Source organism: Terrapene carolina, unplaced genomic scaffold, assembly GCF_002925995.2.
Source record: "Terrapene carolina triunguis isolate 2854851 unplaced genomic scaffold, T_m_triunguis-2.0 Scaffold180, whole genome shotgun sequence".
Taxonomy (NCBI): Eukaryota; Metazoa; Chordata; order Testudines; family Emydidae; genus Terrapene; species Terrapene triunguis.
This window is the reverse complement of record NW_020664531.1, coordinates 6,863,606-6,882,565: the sequence shown is the minus strand read 5'-3', so window position 1 is coordinate 6,882,565 and position 18,960 is coordinate 6,863,606. Positions and strand designations below refer to the sequence as shown.

At 42.5% G+C, this 18,960-nt stretch overlaps 1 protein-coding gene across 1 annotated transcript in view; it reads left to right on the top strand.

Annotated features, from left to right (window-relative positions):
* Nucleotides 1–18,960, top strand: part of LOC112109441 (tensin-3) — a 352,165-nt gene that overhangs the window by 145,753 nt on the left and 187,452 nt on the right. Inside the window, exon 5 of the mRNA XM_026654112.2 lies at nucleotides 3,606–3,644. Coding sequence (XP_026509897.1) covers nucleotides 3,606–3,644 — 39 coding nt within the window. The remainder of the gene's footprint in view (nucleotides 1–3,605; nucleotides 3,645–18,960) is intronic.

Sequence of the window (18,960 nt, the reverse complement as noted above, 5' to 3'; positions counted from 1 at the left end):
TTTAGGCTTGAAATTAGATGAAGGTTGCTAACCATCAGAGGAGTGAAGTTCTGGAACAGCCTTCCAAGGGGAGCAGTGGGGCAAAAAATCTAATTGACTTCAAGACTGTACATGGTAAGTTTACGTAGGGGATGATACGATGAGACTGCCTACGATGGCATGTAGCCGATCTGCAACTGCTAGTAGCAGATATCCCCAGTGGCAGGTGATGAGACTCTAGATGGGGAGGGCTCTGAATTAGTACATAGAATTCTTTCCCAGGTGTCTGGCTGCTGGGTCTTGCCATAATGCTCAGGGTTCAACTTCCTGACCCCAGATATGATGGTCAGGAATTATCCTCTGAGTCAGATTGGCAGAGACCCTGGGGGTTTTTGCCTTTCCCTGCAGCATAGAATATGGGTCACTTGCAAGTTTAAACTAGTGTAAATGGTGGATTCTCTGTGACTTGATGACTTTAAATCATGATTTGATGACTTCAGTAACTCAGCCACAGATTATGGGTCTATTACAGGAGTGGGTGGGCAAGGTTTTATGACCTGCAGTGTGCAGGAGTTCAGACTAGATGATCATGAATGGTCCCTTCTGGCCTGAAAGTCTGAGAGTCTATTAAAGGCAAATAAGTAACTCACAGATTTCCAGGCCACGATCAATATATCGTATGTCTCATTGGGTGCCCCTCTGCATAGTTTCTTTGCTGCTTCAGCAACAGGGGCGGCGAACTATATGGGCCTGTGGTGCCTGTGCTCCAGGAATATTCAGGGCCTGGGGGCCCGACTCCACTAATGTTCGGGGCCGGGTCTCTCCTACGGCCCCGCCTGCCACCCGTCGCCCCCGCATGCCTCACCCAAAGCATCTCCTGACCCCGCCTGCCATGCCCAGGTGATTTAAAAGGGCCCCTGGCCGCCGCCGCCACCACAGGCAGCGCAGTGGGGCTAAGGCGGCTTCCTGCCCGGCACCACTCCTGGAAGCAGCCGGAACGGCCCTATGGCCCCTGAGGGGGGAACGGGGTCTCCGCGCATTGCCCCCGCCCTGAGCGCCGACTCCACAGCTCCCTTTGGCTGGGAACTGTGGCCAATGGGAGCTGTGGGGGCAGTGCCTGCGGGCAGTGGCGCGTGGGGACCCCCCGTCCAACCACCGCCTAGGAGCCGCTTCCAGAGGGGTGTGCGGGTTGTTTTCAGGAGCCGCCCGAGGTAAGTGCTGCACCCCTCACCCTCTTCCGCACCCCAACCCCCTGCCCCAGCCCAGAGCCTGCACCCCACACCCAAACTCCCTCCCAGAGCCTTAGGCAGGTGTGGGGGAGCGGTCTTGGATCCGTTCTGGGGACCACCAAAAATTATAGAGACCTGCCTCCCCTGTCCAGCAGTACTTCCTGAGCAGCTCCTGATAGCATGTGGCTCCAGATAGGTGTAAGGTCCCCTGCAGTCTCTGCCTATATATAATTGTTATTTACAAGGATAATAGACCCACAAGAAAGGGCTAACACCTGGATAGAACATACTGACCACTCCCCCAGTGACTCTGGTTCTTTGTTTGAAGCAACCTTCTTCTGGTTTCTGTCCTTTTAAGATACTGAGCTAGCTGCTGGCTCTGTGTCCCTGAGAGTTCTCTTCAGGCTCCTCTATATTCTGTCGCTTGCTGCTTCCTGCATAGACGGTATCCAGATGTAACGTTTGCTACGCACAGCCTGCTGCACATGTGGCTCTTCACCTTTTCCTCCCTTGGTAGGGTTCCCACTCTGCATGCAGCTCCTCAGCTTCTTTCCATCCTGCTTCCCTGCTCTGCCCTTCGCTCACCATGCAGACAAGCCCATGTGGCTCCTACCTCATGATGCAGCTCTTCCATCAGCCCTCCAGCTCCCCTGCTCTGTTCTCAACTTGTGTCACAGCCTCTGCAGCTTGTCTTGCTCAGACCTCAGCTTTCCCAGAGAAAGAGGACAAGTTTGCTTCCTGGGTCAGGCTTTTCCCAAGATTTTCCACACTCTCTCCCCATTGACGGGATGAGCCTGCACCTGCACCCTGGAGAGTCACAAGGTGGGGAGTGGATATTGATGCTAAATGATGAGCTAAAATTTTTTATCTGCTCAGCCGATTCATCACAAGATGAACCCGTAAAACTCCAAGAGTATAGCCCTCTCCACACAGTGGATAATATCCCAATAGCTGAGGAAAAGGGAATCAGAGAAGACAACTACATGTATTCACAATGGATGGTATACAATCTTGCTTTCTATGAAACTGTGGTGAAATCTCTTCATCCCAAAGACCACCTCTGCCAAGCTAGTTCAAACAATTGGGGGCAGCTGTGTATAGTTGCATGCAAAACATACATTACTGTGTGCTCTGCAGAAGATGCTAATTGCTTGACTTGTGAGAGAGAAGGAGTTTGTAGCAGTTTTGAAGCATGTTTGCTTCTCCTTGGTCTGTTTTCCCCCTCCTGTTATGGTCGAATGCTGATGAGCCATGTACCGTGCAACCCATATCATTCATTTTTTGAGCAATAAGTGAAGTCATCAATCCTGGTTACCTGTTGCTGCTAACAGGGACAGGAATGAACAGATCAGTATCATGCTGACTCCAAATGCACCTTACATAGGTAATGAATTATTTGTTTTCCTTGTGCTGAAGTTGACGGGGGGTGGGTGGGAGGGGAGGCAACAGCCTATGCTGCCCCCTTTCCCACAGGAATCAGGTATAGTGTTGTAAAATTATAAACCCAGAATTAAAAGCAGAGCTGTCTGTGTAAGTTTGTTATTCAGGAAATAATGTAATACTCATCCGCCTCTAGAGCTCTGCCTGTGCTGTGCCACAAGGATCCATCCTCTCCCCCATTTTATTCAGCATCTACGAAAGCCACAATGAGAGTGTGTGAAAGTGCATGGACTAAAATGCCAGCGAATGTGGGAATTTGCAGACTGGATCGGATCCGTGTGCCATTTAGTCCAGTATTCTGTTTCCAACAGTAGCCAGTATAAGATGAACCCAGATCTATATCAGCCCCACATCAGATGCAGACAACACCATCTCTCACTTATCCAGGGCCTTGGCTGAGATCAGAAAGTTGGAGGATGATCAGGAATAATGTGTCCCCCCAAATAGAAACTTTATGGCATAAGTAATAGAAGTAGCCTTTATATAGCTATAGAAAGCCACTAAAAATTGTTTCCCATGGCTGATAGTATAGTCTGATGTGGTCACACTGTTCCTGGTTTTCCATCCATTTTGGTATTTAAATTATTGAACAAGTCTTGTATAACACATATAGGCCATAGAATCCTTAATCTGAAGTGTTTAAACTTCAGTATAAGTGGACTTGACATACCAATTCAGGTCAAGCTGACTTTTTGGTTTTGAACACTGGCAGATCCAAACCTAGATCTCTTTCCTTTGCAATTAAGGAGAGTGTAATTTGTGTTTCCTGCCTTTGGCTGAGTCAGGCTGTATATGAAAATTGACCGATAAATAAGATTCCTTGTTCTGGGCCTGATTTGGTGAGCACTTTCAACTCGCACTGCATTCAGTTGGATTTGAGGCCACTCAAAAGCTCATGGGATTGGGCCCTCAAAGAGAGAGATATCTTATTTCTTTATTTTATTCTTTTTATTTCAGGTGGTGAAACCCTGCTTCCTGCCAATCAACTACGAACTGGTAAGTGAATCTGACAGTACTGATGTCAATCAGGGGAAGAGTGCAGTTAAAGGACCAGCAGAAGTATTCATACCCACCCAACCCTTACAATCATCTACCTCTGTCCTGCTGCGTAAGGTTGGGCAAATCACTTCTCGCTTCTGTGCTTCAGTTTAACCCTCTGTAACATGCTGATAATGATATTTACCCATATTGGGTAAAAAGCATTGTAGAAGTGCTGCTTCATTATTCATTATTATTTCATTATAGTCAAATGGTTAAAGACTGAACTGGTGATTCATTGGGTCAGTTACCAAAGGCATTAATAAAAATTGAGTGAGGACTCTAAATTTGGCCCAATAATTTTATTTATGAGCTAATCCCCTGCTACGGTGTTGGGACTCTGCACAAGGTTGGTATAAAAATCAATAAAAGTATTGCAATAAAAAAGCAGCCCCTTCCTACCTTACATCTATAGCTTACAATATTAGTCTTACTGAACATCTGTCATGATACCCGCCGTCATAAGACTACCTTTTAGTTGCTAGAATGCAGAATCTGGATGCTATTTTCTTTTGTATTTTTATGCATAATTGGAAAATTTGAAGGGAAAAAATCCCTTGTTGCTGTGTGTGTTAAAAAGGTGAAGTGAACTGGAGTTACTTCTGAACTACCATCTGTATAATGGATTACCAATCACTAGCATCAGTGGGCTGACTGCTCTTGGGTATGTAGGTTTACATGAGAAGTCAGTTTCTGTATGTCAGTCTGTGTGAGTGTGTATGTGCTTCTTATCTATTTGCATCGTTTGTTCTCCGAGCCTTTCTCAAATTGCTGAGCAAACCTGAAGGGTTGAGAGCCAAAACATGAATACTGTAGCATGCTCCTAAGTCTCATACAGGCATAAGATTCAAGGATCCCCGGCTATGCAGTTGGGGATCAAGACTCTCTCTGAATTCCTGGCTTTCCATTGATTTTTGTGTGTGCCTCATTCAGCAGCAGTTTAACATTTACTAGTGATGGCATGAGGGGCTCTTTAATCCGTGGGTGGTACCTCTAAAAGGTGCCATGCCGTCTTTAGGAAGTCCATTTCTCTGTAGTCCCTGGTCTAATGTAAGGCCTGTTGAAATCAATAAAAATTCTAGGCACAATCTTTTGTGTGTCAAATTGATGGGATTTGGAAGAAGGAGACTAAATGTGAGCTGGCTCCCCTTGATTACACACAGTAAAGTGTTAACAGAAGTGATTTTTTCCCCTCTTCATAGTGGGCCTTGCTCATTATGCCATCCCATGTGAGGTGGATGAGATGGCACTGTCATCCAAAACTCTCCTGGTCCAGGCAAATGAGGCTAATCACAGTTTCTTCCATTTGTTCTGGTTATTAGCAATATTCCTGATCTCTTTGGGGTGTGTTACCACTGAATTGCAAATTGGGCTTGCTCTACTAGATTCTCCTGATCCATATAGGTACAGGGTATGGCCTGTATTAACTCATTTTCATCCTTTTTTTTTCTCTATGAAAGGATGAGGGTATTGGGAAGTAGGTGACAGAACTCCTGAAGTCTGTTGGTTTGTATGAAATAACTAATTAGGACAAATATTTCATCAAAGCAAGTCCTTGAAAGGATTTTGGAAACACCCCTCATAATTTATAGTCTCTCTGAACATTAAGGCAAGTGATTTACAAGCAGTTACCTTTCTGTTACCTCTCTATATAACTGTCATACCAGCTCAGCCTGCTTCTGTTTCAAGTGGACACAAAAGTGCAGTCTCAGAACAAAGCTAACTGTTACTGGTATTAGGCAGGTAGAAGATTCCGATTTTATTTGGATTAGGGGAGGTGAACACTCAGTGGGATTATTTAGACTGTAGACTCTTCAAGTCAGATACTTTCTTTTAATCTGTACAGCACCCAGCATGATGGGGCCCTAGGTGCTACCATAATACAAATAAGTAACAGACAACTTCTAAGATAGTTCTCCAGTTAGTGGTACAAACATGAAACTGAACTCAGTGAAAAATAAAGATAGTTACAACACATACCTTGCAGTACAAGATCTTATCCAGTAACTTAGTAGTGATCATTTGATAACAACACATATTTTTTCTACTTAGTTTCTTACACTCACCCATAACGATTGTCTGAGCATCTTCCAGCAGTGCATTAAATGATGTGACCAGCATCTATCTATCTTTCTTTCTCTCTCTTCCCCCACACCCTGGTAGAAAATTGTAGGTGAATTTTTTTTAACATATGTTGTACTGTGTGTTTTTATTACTGAGGGCAAGGTTGAAGATCTGCATCTTGCACTTGGAATGGAAAGTGGTGAAGTCTGTGGTGGTTCTTAAATCCTGCAGGATTTTGCACCACAATTTCAGACTTTTATAGTTCTGTTTCCTACCCAAACAAGCTTTACCAATGCGGTAAACAATTCTGTTGTTTAGGAGGAGCAGAGCTGTCTACTTTATGTACTGATCCCAAGCTTTAAGTGATTTTTTTTAGGCACCCCATTTTCAGAGCACTTGACAGAGATCTTAAACTTGAGATGTAATGAGTGAAAGGATGTAGTAGCCCATGTTTTGCCAATTTATGATTTGCCACTTAAACACAAACTTATCTGTATTTATTCCAAGATATGCAGCTTTTAGTAACACCATTTACTCCTGGGAGAATTCTGTGCCAAAAAAATTAAAAATTCTGGGTATAATATTTTAAAATTCTGCATAATTCTGCAATTGTTGTCAAAATAACACTATATAATCACACCAGTTTCAATTATTTTGGTAATTTATTTTAAAATACCTATCAGCAACTATGTCTAACAATACAGACACACACAAAAATTCCCCTTGGAGTAGAGAGTTAAAGAAATCCCTATGACAACCCAGTTCCTGTTTTTCTGTCCCGTCCCCGCTCAAGTCCAGCTGGGGTGCCAGAAACTCACATCCCTTCTCCCCCCCAGAGCCCAGCCATGCCCCCCCCCCCAGCCCAGACACTCACATCACCTACTTTCCAGAGCCCACTCAGAGACCAGCTGTGTCCCGGGCTAGCATGGAGTTTCCCTGCATGCGGCCGCCTCCTCCTTCCTTCTTCAGGGCATTCTGGGAACTGAAGCTGCTGGGAACCCTCCAGTCCCTTCTCCCCGCCTTGTCTTCTATTTGTGAGCTGGGCTCTGCTGGGTCCAGCAGCCCCCAGTGGCAGCCAACATCTCTGCAGCCCATTTTGGTGGGGGAAAAAGGAAATTCTGCCTGACCAACATTAATTTCTGCAAAATTCTGTATTGCGCAGTGGTGCAGAATTCCCCCAGGATTAACCATTTGGTTCCCACATAGAAGTAATTAATGCATGGCTATAGTATAAATTATTAAATCCATCTAACCTAACATAGTTGTTGCCAGCATAATCCTCCTGGTGGTTTATACTGAATACTGTAATTCAACTCTCACTGGCATATTGGCTGGTAGATTGTTGAAGCTAATGAAATTTACATACATTTTGTTTCTTCCGAATGTGGATTTTATTGAGTATTTTCAGCTTGAACGTCCGTTTCCAAAGAAGCTCTTTCTCCCCATTTCTCATAAACCAGACATCTTGAAGCTTAGCAGTGACATCAGGGCCCTCATGTATCAACTCACTGCAGCTGTTCAGAGTTTTAGGAGCTGAAATATAAGCCAGCTGTTGTTAGGTGTTCACATACTACTTGCTTTACATTGTCATTTCAGTTACTCTGATTTGAAAAGGGAGATTTTACTATAGCTCTTATAATCCAAGTCAAATGAAAATAATAACTGTTCTTTTATGCGTTTTATTTAATTGGATTAGATTTGACGAAATTGATTTTGCTAACATTTTTAGGGACACTATATAATGGATGGTAGGAATTAAAATTGATCTTGAGTGCTCTCATTTTATTTATTTGTTTATTTTGAAAATTAAACGTAGTTGAATTTTATAAAAAAAGATTTAAAATTAAAAAAGAATCAGAAGGATGCATGGCCATATACATTATGGGTGAGAACCTTGCCCTTACTCTGGCCCATTTATCAGGGGGGAAAGGAGCAGAGTAAAGGGACCCTTAAATCCCCAGTTGTAGCCGGGCGAGGATTCCCCAGCATAGGCACTGCCTTCTAAGAACCCCATGGCGATCCCCAGCATATAGACAAGAAGGGGATTAGGAGGCATGTGTTGGGAATGGGTCCACAGCATGTAGCATTGCAGAGATTCTGTGCATTGCTGCGACCTACAAGGCAGCCATAATTTAGGTAGGCCACCAGCCTCTCCATCCTTGGGAGCATCTCAGGATTGGGATGGTGCAAAGGTGGCATAAAGGATAAAGCCACCATAGCTCCCCCTTCCCCTGTGCTGTGAGTTCTGTGCTGTACCTCTTAGAGCCTCTTAGCACAGCATCTCACCCAATGCACGGGTTCTGAACCAGTCTTTGGAGGGCAGTTTGGCACCCAAATATGCAAGGGATCTGAAAATCCTACCTGAGCTGTGCTGGTGCACTGGTGCAGTCTTATCTGAGTGTAATGTCTCAGTGGTTAAGCTGTTATGTAGAGGTTTTGTTCAGTTGCTTTTAGGAAAGAGCACTGTGATGGGGAGTAATTGGCTTAAAGGTTATGGACAATGAATGTTGGTCAGGGAAGAAGTCAGAAAAGAATAGAGAGAGGAGGATGCCAATGAAAATAAAATAAATTAAAAATCAAAATCATACCAAGGAATAAGATGGTCTTCTGTGCTGCCTTTGAGAAGAGCTTGTGTTTAGTGTAAAGGGAAATCAGCAGTATAACCAAATGAACCGCTTTGACACAACAGTCAGTGGAATATATATTGAGCTACAGAATTATTGTATGTTCTTGTGTATGTCCAGGTCTAGGAATTGGTATCCTGTCTGGCTGTGAAGGTTCTTGGGGTGCCCAGGACTGAGAGTCACCTTTCTACTCCTTGCCTCCAGCAAGAAGGAGACTCACTGGTGCTTAATTGGGTGCTAGCTCCCTCCAGCCTGTTAGCCACCCAAACAATCTCCTTTGGGCTCTGCCAGCCCTTCCTTTGCCTTGCAGGTTAACAGTAGGTGTATCCCAGCCCCTGAGCCCCTTTGAAGACTTCCCCCTGTAGTATTCAGCCCCTTATCCACTAAACACCCATAGTAATACCAGGTCTGCTATTGCCAAGTGGCAGTGTACACTCCAGCTTGTTTGAGTCAGCCTAGGATCCGCTTCTTGAACAATACCGTAGCACTGAGTTATATTTATAGTGAAAACAATCATAAGTTTATCATCAGAAATTGAGATTGTGAGTAAGGATAATGGAAACAGAAGGGTTACATATAAAACAAAATCTTAACATGATTTCTAGAGACTCAATTTAATTTTAACAGGGCTAAGCATCTAAGCTAAGTTCTCACCCCAAATGTCCTTTGCAGTGTTTCCAACCAAGGCATAGTTGGGATCCCATTTTCATGAATGTAAACGTGCTGTCTGTTTACCTCCTTGGTGCAGAATAACAGGTTTTCTTTTTGTCTTCCCCTTACATTCCCCAAAAGTTCATTGTCTGCCTCCAGAGACAGGGCAGCCCTCTGTGGTTTCCTCTCCAGTATCTGGTCTCCCCCTTGGTTTCCCATCCCCCTGTTCACTTAACATGTCAGTGGAGCTTCCATGGAACTAGCTTACAATGCTTAATCTGCATGTGAACGGAGATAGGTGAATTTTTCTGGCAGAAAACTGTTTATCAACTTTGCCTTAATACAGACTATAAAAACACATTTCCAGTATATGTACACAACTCCTTGCACAGTTTCGGTATATACATTTTACGACACTATTCATAACCAGTTTGAAACGGCTTTCATTTAAGACCTCATATGATATTCTTTATGAATAAATATTATGAAAGCGGTGTGCTAGGTGTAGTGAATTTGTTAGGCCTGTTAGGAGTTGCTCTTACGGAACAGTGAACCATATGCCAGCTGGCATGAAAGGGCCTCTGGGTCACACTGGTCATTAATAACCATCTTGTTAGCTTGCTTGAAGGAAATCTTATGATCTTCAGAAGGAAGTTACTGAACAGTTAATGAATACTGAGGGTGGAATTTAGACTCCAGTGGTGTCCATATCACTCTGAATTAAGAAAGCATTTATGTTCAGGTGGGGTTAGTTTGATATGTAGGTTACCTGCTCAGAGGAGATGTACAGGGCTATTCTGGAGTTTAGAGAAAAGTTGATTCTGTCAAAGAATTCATTTCAGAATGGGGTTATTACCATTCCATAGCACAGCTCCTTCCCATGTTCATCAGCGAGCCTCAGCCACGAGCAGAGATGATGCGTGGGGGGAGGGGGCATGCAGGGTCACATGCCCCCTCCCCCAGATTTGCTGCTTGGGCTACTGAGCATGTTCACACGCACTGAGCATGCTCAGGAACACTGCTGAAGCCAGCTGTCCTCACTCTGCCCCCCCACTATCGCCAGGCACTGGTCATCTCTGGCTGTGAGGACTTTCTCTAGCTGACATCAGTGTCCAGGAAGTCTTGTTCGCGGAAGAAAAGGGAGTATCTATGTACATTGTATAAATCCATCCATCAGCAAGGGACAGTGGGCTCAGTTAGGCTGAGGATCTCCCCTCTGCCCCACCTATAAGTGACAGCATAGCCCCTTAGCACTTTCCCAACCATCCTACCCTCTAAGAGAAGTTCTCTTTCCTCCGCCCTTGGCCTGCACAGTGTGGTAAAGGGTCTTTGATGCCTGTAGCTTCTCTGAGCCTTGTGCAGGGATAGAGGGAGAAGAGGGTGCTCAGGGAGCTTATTTGCATGAGCCGCTTGCCATCTCAAGGGGCTCTGGGCGTGTCCTGAGCACGGAGCTGCTCTCTGCTCCCTTGACCCAGCCCAGACATCCCCAGAATTGGTCAGTCTGGTCTGGAGCCCAAAGACATGGGTGTACTGCCTAATATGGCCTGTAGTGCAACAGAAAAGAAAGGGAAAATTTGGCCCTTAAACATTCCCTGGTTTTACTTGAAGCTCCAAGCATTGTTCAGTTCACCGATTGCTAAGAAAATAAAGAGAGTAAATGAATGATTTTATTTCCAGATCACTTCTGGATTCTAGGAGGTATTTTAAAATAATCAAAGATGCACTGAGAAAGTTAATTGTCATCCTCCCCCTGCAATGGTTCTGTTGTCCTTTGCTAACAGCCTGCCAGGGTACTGTATCTTTAAAAAGAAAAAAAAAATCAAAACTTGATACCTCTGAGGCCCCTCAGACATCCTGTTGCATGTCTTGCATTAACTAAATGTGACTTAAAGCTTGAACCTTGAGGCGCACATCCGCTCACATCTTAAAATGACTCCATCAGTTAAATGGGCCCTATCACTGTTTGGCTTGTCAGGTTTAAGGCACAGTTAACCAGTGATGTTTACCAGGAAAATCGTGGCTTGACTTTTGCACCCTTCATCTTTTTTTCAGCTAGTTGCCGAAACATTCTACATACCTCGCAGTGTTGCCATTTTGACATCACTGTAATAAATAGTTGTTATAATAGTGGAAGCTGAGAGTGCACTGACCCAGCTATGCATGCTTTATTATAACTTACCCACAGACTGAACTTTATTTTTTGTATGGAAGTTAACTCTTTTGGTGCCTTCTCTTTCTGTTTTCTCCCGGTATTCTCACTTAAGTAATTCTTTATCTGTGCTGCCAGTTTGTCCATCTTTAAAGGGCGGCACCTTCAAATTTCAGGCTTAGTTTCCAAAATAATCGCCCCCATTTGGATGGTGAGCAGAACCTGTGCTCCGGTCTCATCCCAAAAGGATTGGGGAAGTAAGTGGGAGAGAATGGGACAGAGAAAGGAAAGGAGAAGGCACAGAACATGAAAGATAAAAATAATTGCGGGAGAAGAGCCCATATGAGAACAGAAAATGTCTTGAAGAGAGGCAGAGAGAGAGAAACTAAAGTGAAACATTTAAAAATGGTGACAAAACCAGCTCAAGTTACTCTGAGTGAAAAGAAAACTTTCTGATGTAGGAGTTAAAATAGAGACTAGGAAGGGGGAAAAAAGAAAGGGGGAGAAACCCAAAGGAGAATTTTATTTTGTGTCTGTGGTTTAAGGGAAGCTTGGCTGTTTCTACCAAGAACTTCTTAACCCAGCTTTCCATGTGGTTATGTGAATATTTGCCTCCCAAAACTTTTGACTGATTATAGATCACCTGCATTTCCCTTTTTTGAACAGCTATGACAGCCAGGCTTTTTATCCTCATTCTATTTAATTTACTTAAAAATATCTCTTCCCATGAAAAATACAGAAGCATTCCCACGTTCCGATAGACTGCAGTCTGTCCATTTTTAATACGACCCTGAAACAGATTTTCTTCGTACGTTTTGACTGAAGCACCATTTGTTGTATGGTGATAGCCTCAGATTACAGCTAAAGTATTGGCCTCTCCAATTTCATTCTAAGTGGGATCTGAGTACTGGAAGATGTGGGATCATTAACTTTCTTTAATTGGGTGTGACCTTCAAATCTTCTGGAGTATGATGACAGTGACCAAGCTGCACTTAAAACTGAAAATGAGCAGCTATTCATCTCTGCCAGATGTGATGCTGGATTCCAGCTGAAATCAGTAAATATGTCACTGGAAAATTGTATCAAATTCTTTTGATTGAACTGAATTTGAAGCAGCTATGGCTTGTTCGTTCCTTGAATGCTATAGTTGTCGTTTTCTTTTTCTTTTTCTTTTCTTTTTTTCTGTAAGGGAATTTTTGAGCCATGAAAAACCTAGGCACAGAGAACTAAGGAGTGGTCTAACTAACCATATTGTTGATAGGGACGTATTGTATTCCCACCCCCCTCCAGATACTAGGTCCAGTGCCCTTGTAAGTGGCCATAACCCTCATAGGACAGTTGAAACTCCATGTGTTTGCACTTGCAGGTTCATTCTGATTCTTTTGTTTGAGGAGTTGCTTCCTCCATTTCCACCCCAAAAAATTGAGGAGTTCCACCACTTGAGTTTGTGGATTCACTGAGATGCTCACAGATTTTACGTGATCCATTAGAGGCAGAGGGCATCCATGCAAAGGTACCTTACTTCTGCACAGGTACCCAGCCTTTGTCTTCTTGTTCTGCAAGACAGCACCAGTCTCTCCAGAGCCATGTTGCCAAGGAGTCCCTCAACGTGTTGCTGACCCTGGAATCCCCTACCAGGGGAAGGTCTACAGCATGGAAAGGGAAACAGCAGTAATGTTGCTGCGTTCTGTGGTTTGATTGAAGGGTTTGGGGAGTGGGATTGGGGATGAGGATATCTGACAGAGTTTAGATTTGCCTCTCCAGTGCCTGCCTTGTCATCATCAATTCCTTATTGCCAAAACCTCCATGGAAGGCTTTCTTTGGTGTTAGGAGTGCATATCACAGAGGGGTCATACTCCCCTTTGATGTAGCTCCAAGCATGGGGCTCACTGTATTTTATCTGAAGTGGTAACATTTTTGTGTTTATTGATCAGTATTATTATGTCGTTGACTATTGTAAGTGTGGAAGTGAATGTGATCCAGACTATCTCACACATACATAAAAGTCAACGTAGAAAAATAAATTGAGCAATATAAAGATGTGATGAGCAGAAAACCAGACATACTAGATGTTCAAATTAAATGACACAGTTGAAGTGTGGTCGCTCTTTTGGGATGCATATATCTACATACAGTAGTTATTAATTAAGGAGGGAACAGAGATAGCAGTAATAGTGGCACTTTTGACTTGATCATTTAACCTTTTTCTAACAGTCTTTTCCCCCCTAGGTTTCCCATTTCTGTATGTGGAACCATTTCTAACTTGGCTTTTTTCCCCTCCCTTATCTGGAGCAATGATGTGTGTCTAATAAATGTAATGCCATTCCCTAGGTACGTTGTTGGGAGCAGGCATTGAACTCTTAATCTAAAAACATGAGATTCTACCACCTGAGCTAAAAGAGCTCTTCAGTCTCTTAGCCTGAAGCCGCTCTTAAATCTCTGTTGGTCTACAAATAAAAACCCAATAAGATTTCAGTGTAGTGCCTTTGAAATATGTCATGCAGTCTATATCCACTAGAGACATGTATTACCTTGGCCACCAGAGGGAGTCAATATTGTTCCATGAAAGCTATAGAAATATATGGAGAATTGCAAAGAGAATTTAATAAAAAATGAAAGATAGCAGTTAGAAAGTTCCATGTGTTCATGTCCTAATGCATCCTATTCAAGATACTAGTGTGCATCCAAAATGCAATGAAAATCAGACTCAATATGTGTGCTTTGTTCTTCAACAACTATAACAACAAAAAAGGAATTTTCCTACACTTCAGTTAAAGTGTCTGCACAAAAATTACATCTAACAAAATGTTTTTCTATTTGATATTGGCGTGAATAGAACTGTATTAAACCACAGAAGAATAAAGTTGCAGTGCTTGTCAGGGTAGTTTCCCAGGTCCACCATAAAAAATTGTTCCTGTTCAGATAATGATTGTACTCTTTTTCTAAGTTGGCTTCAAGTTCCTATCATGACTCAGTTTGGAATATGACTGTTGTAGTACTAGAAGAAAGTTGATGCTTTTCTGTAATGCTACAATGTAGATAACTAAGGCAGCAATAATTAAAACTAAATCCAGCAATATGATGCATTCACTAGACACAGTGCATTTCCTCCCCCCTTTCCGTTTTCATGGTAACATTTGCGGTGTGAAGCATTTTTATGCATGGAACAATAACTTGTTTCAGACTGTTTAGTGGCATTCGTATTCTTTTGCCACAGGAAACTTTCATGTACATTTGCCTTTAATGGGCATGCAAATAGAGTTACATGCTCTCTGGTTTGCTGTCCATGGACCATTCAGAATGAAAAGAAGCATGTGTGATCCAGGCAAAATTCTTCATTCTGCTTTTACAGCATATTCTCCAATCAGTCCATGTGCAGAGGTACCCTTTCTGGCAATGACAGTTCTGTGTACAGAACAAGAGCAGAACTGCAGCATCGATTGGAGGATTTAGCTTTTTAAGCATATTTTTTGCCCTCCTTTTAAAGTACTTTCGAATGAGTAGAGTGTCTGGAGTATGGAGAGGAAAAGCTGTCTCTAAGCCTATCAGTTTCCCAATAAAGTCTGTAAAATATACATCAGCCATACTCTGTGTTGTGTTTTTTTTTTAACTTCAGCAAAATATACTCTCATAAATGTTCAGTAAATACAGAGTTAAACATTACAGTGCTGCGGAGGGCTGCTACTTGTCTTTCAATAAAGAAAACCAACCCCTGTAGCATTAACTTTGGAGGCAAGTTTTGTTCCAGTCTAAATTTGTTTAATAAACATAGGTGTTTGTGAGCAAAAAGTTTCCTAACCTTCTACTTGGGGGAGCTAAGAATGGATTAATATTTTAACTTCAGATTAAATATTGACTAGCTAGGCTCAGCGATGACTGCTTTATTGTATAACTGGTGGCTCCGTTTTACTCAGTGTTATCATAAAATGATTCCCTCAATCAATGCCACCTTATTCCACTTTCTCTGCCTTCAGTCAGTGTCTTGATAGAGGTCACATGCTGATTTCACTTGTCAGACTTTTTTTTTTCATAGCTGCCCAATAATATAATAACTACCTTGGGTAGTACAGCTAGTTGACTTCTCTACACTTACAAATCTTAAGCTGTCCTTCTGGCTCGTTTCTAGGGAGACGATTGCATACAAGTAAACTTTACTAACATGGAGTGTGTAGGTGAGGGGGGAGAGTTGGACTGGTGGGTCTGCTTTAACTGTCTTTGCTCCAGTTCATCACATGCTGATCAGACAAAGGTTGAATCTCATGTTCATTTCCTGAAAAGGATCATAGTATTAAAAACTAAGGTTAACCATGTAGTGATGGAGAATGCTGTATTTCCCTTACTTTCCAGGTGTCTTTAAAGCAGTAGTCAAATAAAAGGAAAAGCAAAGTTAATCCCATTGATCATCTAGATATTAACAAAGGTGAGGGATCTTTCTATTTGTTCAAATGAACAAAGAGGACAGGAGATCTCCCACTATATTCACTTGAAAGTGGGTGCGCATTCCTTGGTCTTATCTTCTCTTTTGTTGTAACTTTTTGCGTCTTTGATTGTAGTTAAGTCAACTTGATCCATTCTTTTGACTTCATTAGCCAGTTTCCTTTAGGAGTGGAACTTTTTTTTTTTTTTTGGTCTTTTCTAAGCATTATTGACAGGAAGCAACAGATGGCTTTTTTAATAGGGAGTTGAAATGTTACTCTTGAACGAGTCCCTGCCTTGTAAACATTTCTGTTCGTCCCACACTTCACATAACAAAGCCTTGCTTAATCTTGTACTGAATATGAATCTAACCATCCTTTGAATGTACTTTGTACAGGAAAAAAGTGATGGATTGTGTTTGCTGCTCCTGAAATGCTATTATTGGTGATGAGCATGTCATGGGTGCACATGAAGACAGATAATGCATTATAAGAAGAAGGTACAAATATTGTACCTTTGGTGTGTGTGATTACAAGGATTAAGTTAGAGTGAACTAAGACCACTTTATTCCTGAATGAGAGCAAACATATGGGGGTTTAACGCGCTTTAATTTTATGTGCGTTGACTTGACACCTTTAGTGTGCCTTAACTCGCCTGAGTGTCCCGTATAGAGAAGCCCTTAGTGTCTCTGTGCCTCAGTTCCCCAACTGTAAAATGGGGGTAACAGCACATCCCTACCTCATGAATATATTAAAGATTTTGAGGTGTTCACATATTATGGTGATGGAGGCCATATAAATACCTTGGATATATAAAAATAATCTGATCCAATTGGATTGCATTGAGCAAATTCTGGATCCTTTTTGTGCAATTCCTCTACCCATCACCTAATTCCATCCTCTAAGTTTCTAACAAACTCCCTTGAATTCTTAGTAGATCTGACTGAAAATATTCCATCAAAACCATTTTTTTATGGAACATGACCTCTTTTTATTTTTTAATTCTGAGTTTTTATTTGAATATCTTATTTTTTCTAAAGACCAACCAACACCCCCCAAATATTCAGTAAAATATGGTTAAACATTTTTGGTTTTAGAGAAAAATGTGAAGGTTTTAGGTTTTGGTTTAATTTTTTTCGTAGAAAAAATGAAAAATTTAACATGAAAATTTTTGAAAAAAAAAATTCCCATCTCCCCTAAATTTCCCACAAAGAAACTGGCATTTTTCTGCCATCTCTTCTTGTTAGACTTCCTCCCCCATCCACAAACACCCGTCAGCTCACCTCAAACTTCCGGTTTGCTCCTGAAAATCCTCCACTAACATCCTCTTTCCACACACCATCTTCCTTGCTTCAGCCTTCTGGTTCAGTTCATGTCTCCATGCTCTGACTTCTGCAGACATGATCATAGCAGCTTATCCTTATGACAAACCTTCTTTTCCTTGCCTTCCTCTTAGACTGTAGTTATGGTGGCTTCCCCTTAAGGAAGACTATTGATCCTGTAGCCACAGGATTCATATCTGACAAGGTCTCTGTGTCTCAGGGCTGGCCACTAATGCCAGTCTACCTCATTCTTATCAAGTCTGGGGCTTCCATGTGGACACTACAGAAATTGACTGTTTGCATATGAGATGTGACTGGAATAATATTAGGGTCAGCAGAGAAATTCAGACGCACTGGCAGAGGAAAGCTCCTCATGACAGGATTAGCAATGCCAGTGAGGTCTAAGATGGGAGTCAGAGTGTGAGAGGAGGTGATGAAAGTCTGGTGTCTGAAGTGGGGGGAGTTGCATCAAAGAGAGATTGTGGGAAAAGCACCAAGGCTTGGTGCCATTGTGGGCATTGAGAAGGAGTGAACTGAGACCCAAATCAAAACTTAACACTGCTGTTCACCCAGCCAATGGCAAACCTGAACTCCAGCAGTGAGGCCCTCAGCATGGCCCTGTTGTCTGGACCACTGGATCTGAGCCAGAACCTATTTACTATCTGAGAAGTAACCTATTTAACATTCTTAGAAAGCGCAACACTGGCATATATTTGAGATGTCAAATTAGCCACTCACCTGAGAGATTTGTATTACCCTATCCAGGTATTGAATTGTTTAGTTCTATAAATGTGAGTGGCCTATTACAGCAAGAGGGGCACTTCTCTTTTAACTTCTGGTTGTAGCCAGAACTGTCATTATCTACTGCATAAAGCTTAAGGCCAAAATTTTCAAAAGTGAATAGCGATTTTAGAGGCCTTGCTTTTGGGTGTGAATTTTGAGACTAAGGGGACTGATTTTCAGACACTCAGAATTTCTTAAGGTAGCTAAAGTTGGGCATCCAAAATCATTAGCTCTTTTTGAAAATCTTGGTTTAAATTCTTAGGGTGAAATCCTACCTCTGTTGAAGTCAAGGGCAAAACACCCATTGACTTTAATAGTGCCAAGATACCCCCTTTTGTCTGTCTGTGTGAAGCAGGTCTCTCTAATTTGCATGATGTTGACGACTACTGGATGACAGATACCAGAGTCTGATTGCTACCACTTGAAGCTAACAGTGGCAATGCATCTCCTTTCCTCTCATTCTTCTTTGACCTTTATATCTGGCTCTGTTCTGCTAAGTATCTTCCCCATTGCTCTTTCCAGTGCTACATTGTCTCTTTACCCTTGTTCCTCTGTTCTTGTCACTCTGTCCTCTATTTGCTGTCCCTTATATTCCATTGCCTCTCTCTTCATCACTTCCTCTATTGCTCCTAAGGTCTCTCTTCCACCACTCTGGTTCCCACGGTCGTCTTTTCCATCTCACATCCTGCAGTCCTTTCTCTACTCTCTCCCCATTAAACCAGGAGGCTAGAGGGAATAGTTCTGATGCTGCCATCTGAAGCAGATAGTCCAGGAAGTTACCTCCTGGTTGCTCACACCCTTTGTTGGCTTCTCTGCTCCCTCTCTGTAATGCAACGCACAGAGAGAGCGAGAGAGAGAGAGAGCAATGAGTAAGGATGCTCAAAAGCTGGCTGCTCAAAAGTTTAGAAGCAGACAAAATGTTAAAAATCCCCTCCTGACAGTTATCTCAGAAGCCATGAATGTCATGCTCACTATGTGGGAGCACTGGCCAAACAGCAAGGCCTTCCCAGGAACTGTCAGATATTTGGCAAGTCTGGCTTTTGGCCTTGTTTCACATAAGACAACACACACACAAAAAGACATCTTCTTTATTATGAGAGGGCCAGTACAGATTTTGGTATGGGTATCATTCTTGTGATGGAAAGAGCAAAACAGATGGTGGAATTCCCCAAACACTTGACTAGTGGCATATGTCATGTAAATACAAAACTGAAAGGATGGGATCTGGAAAAAAAGTGTGAGCACAAAAATTGCATATTCATATTC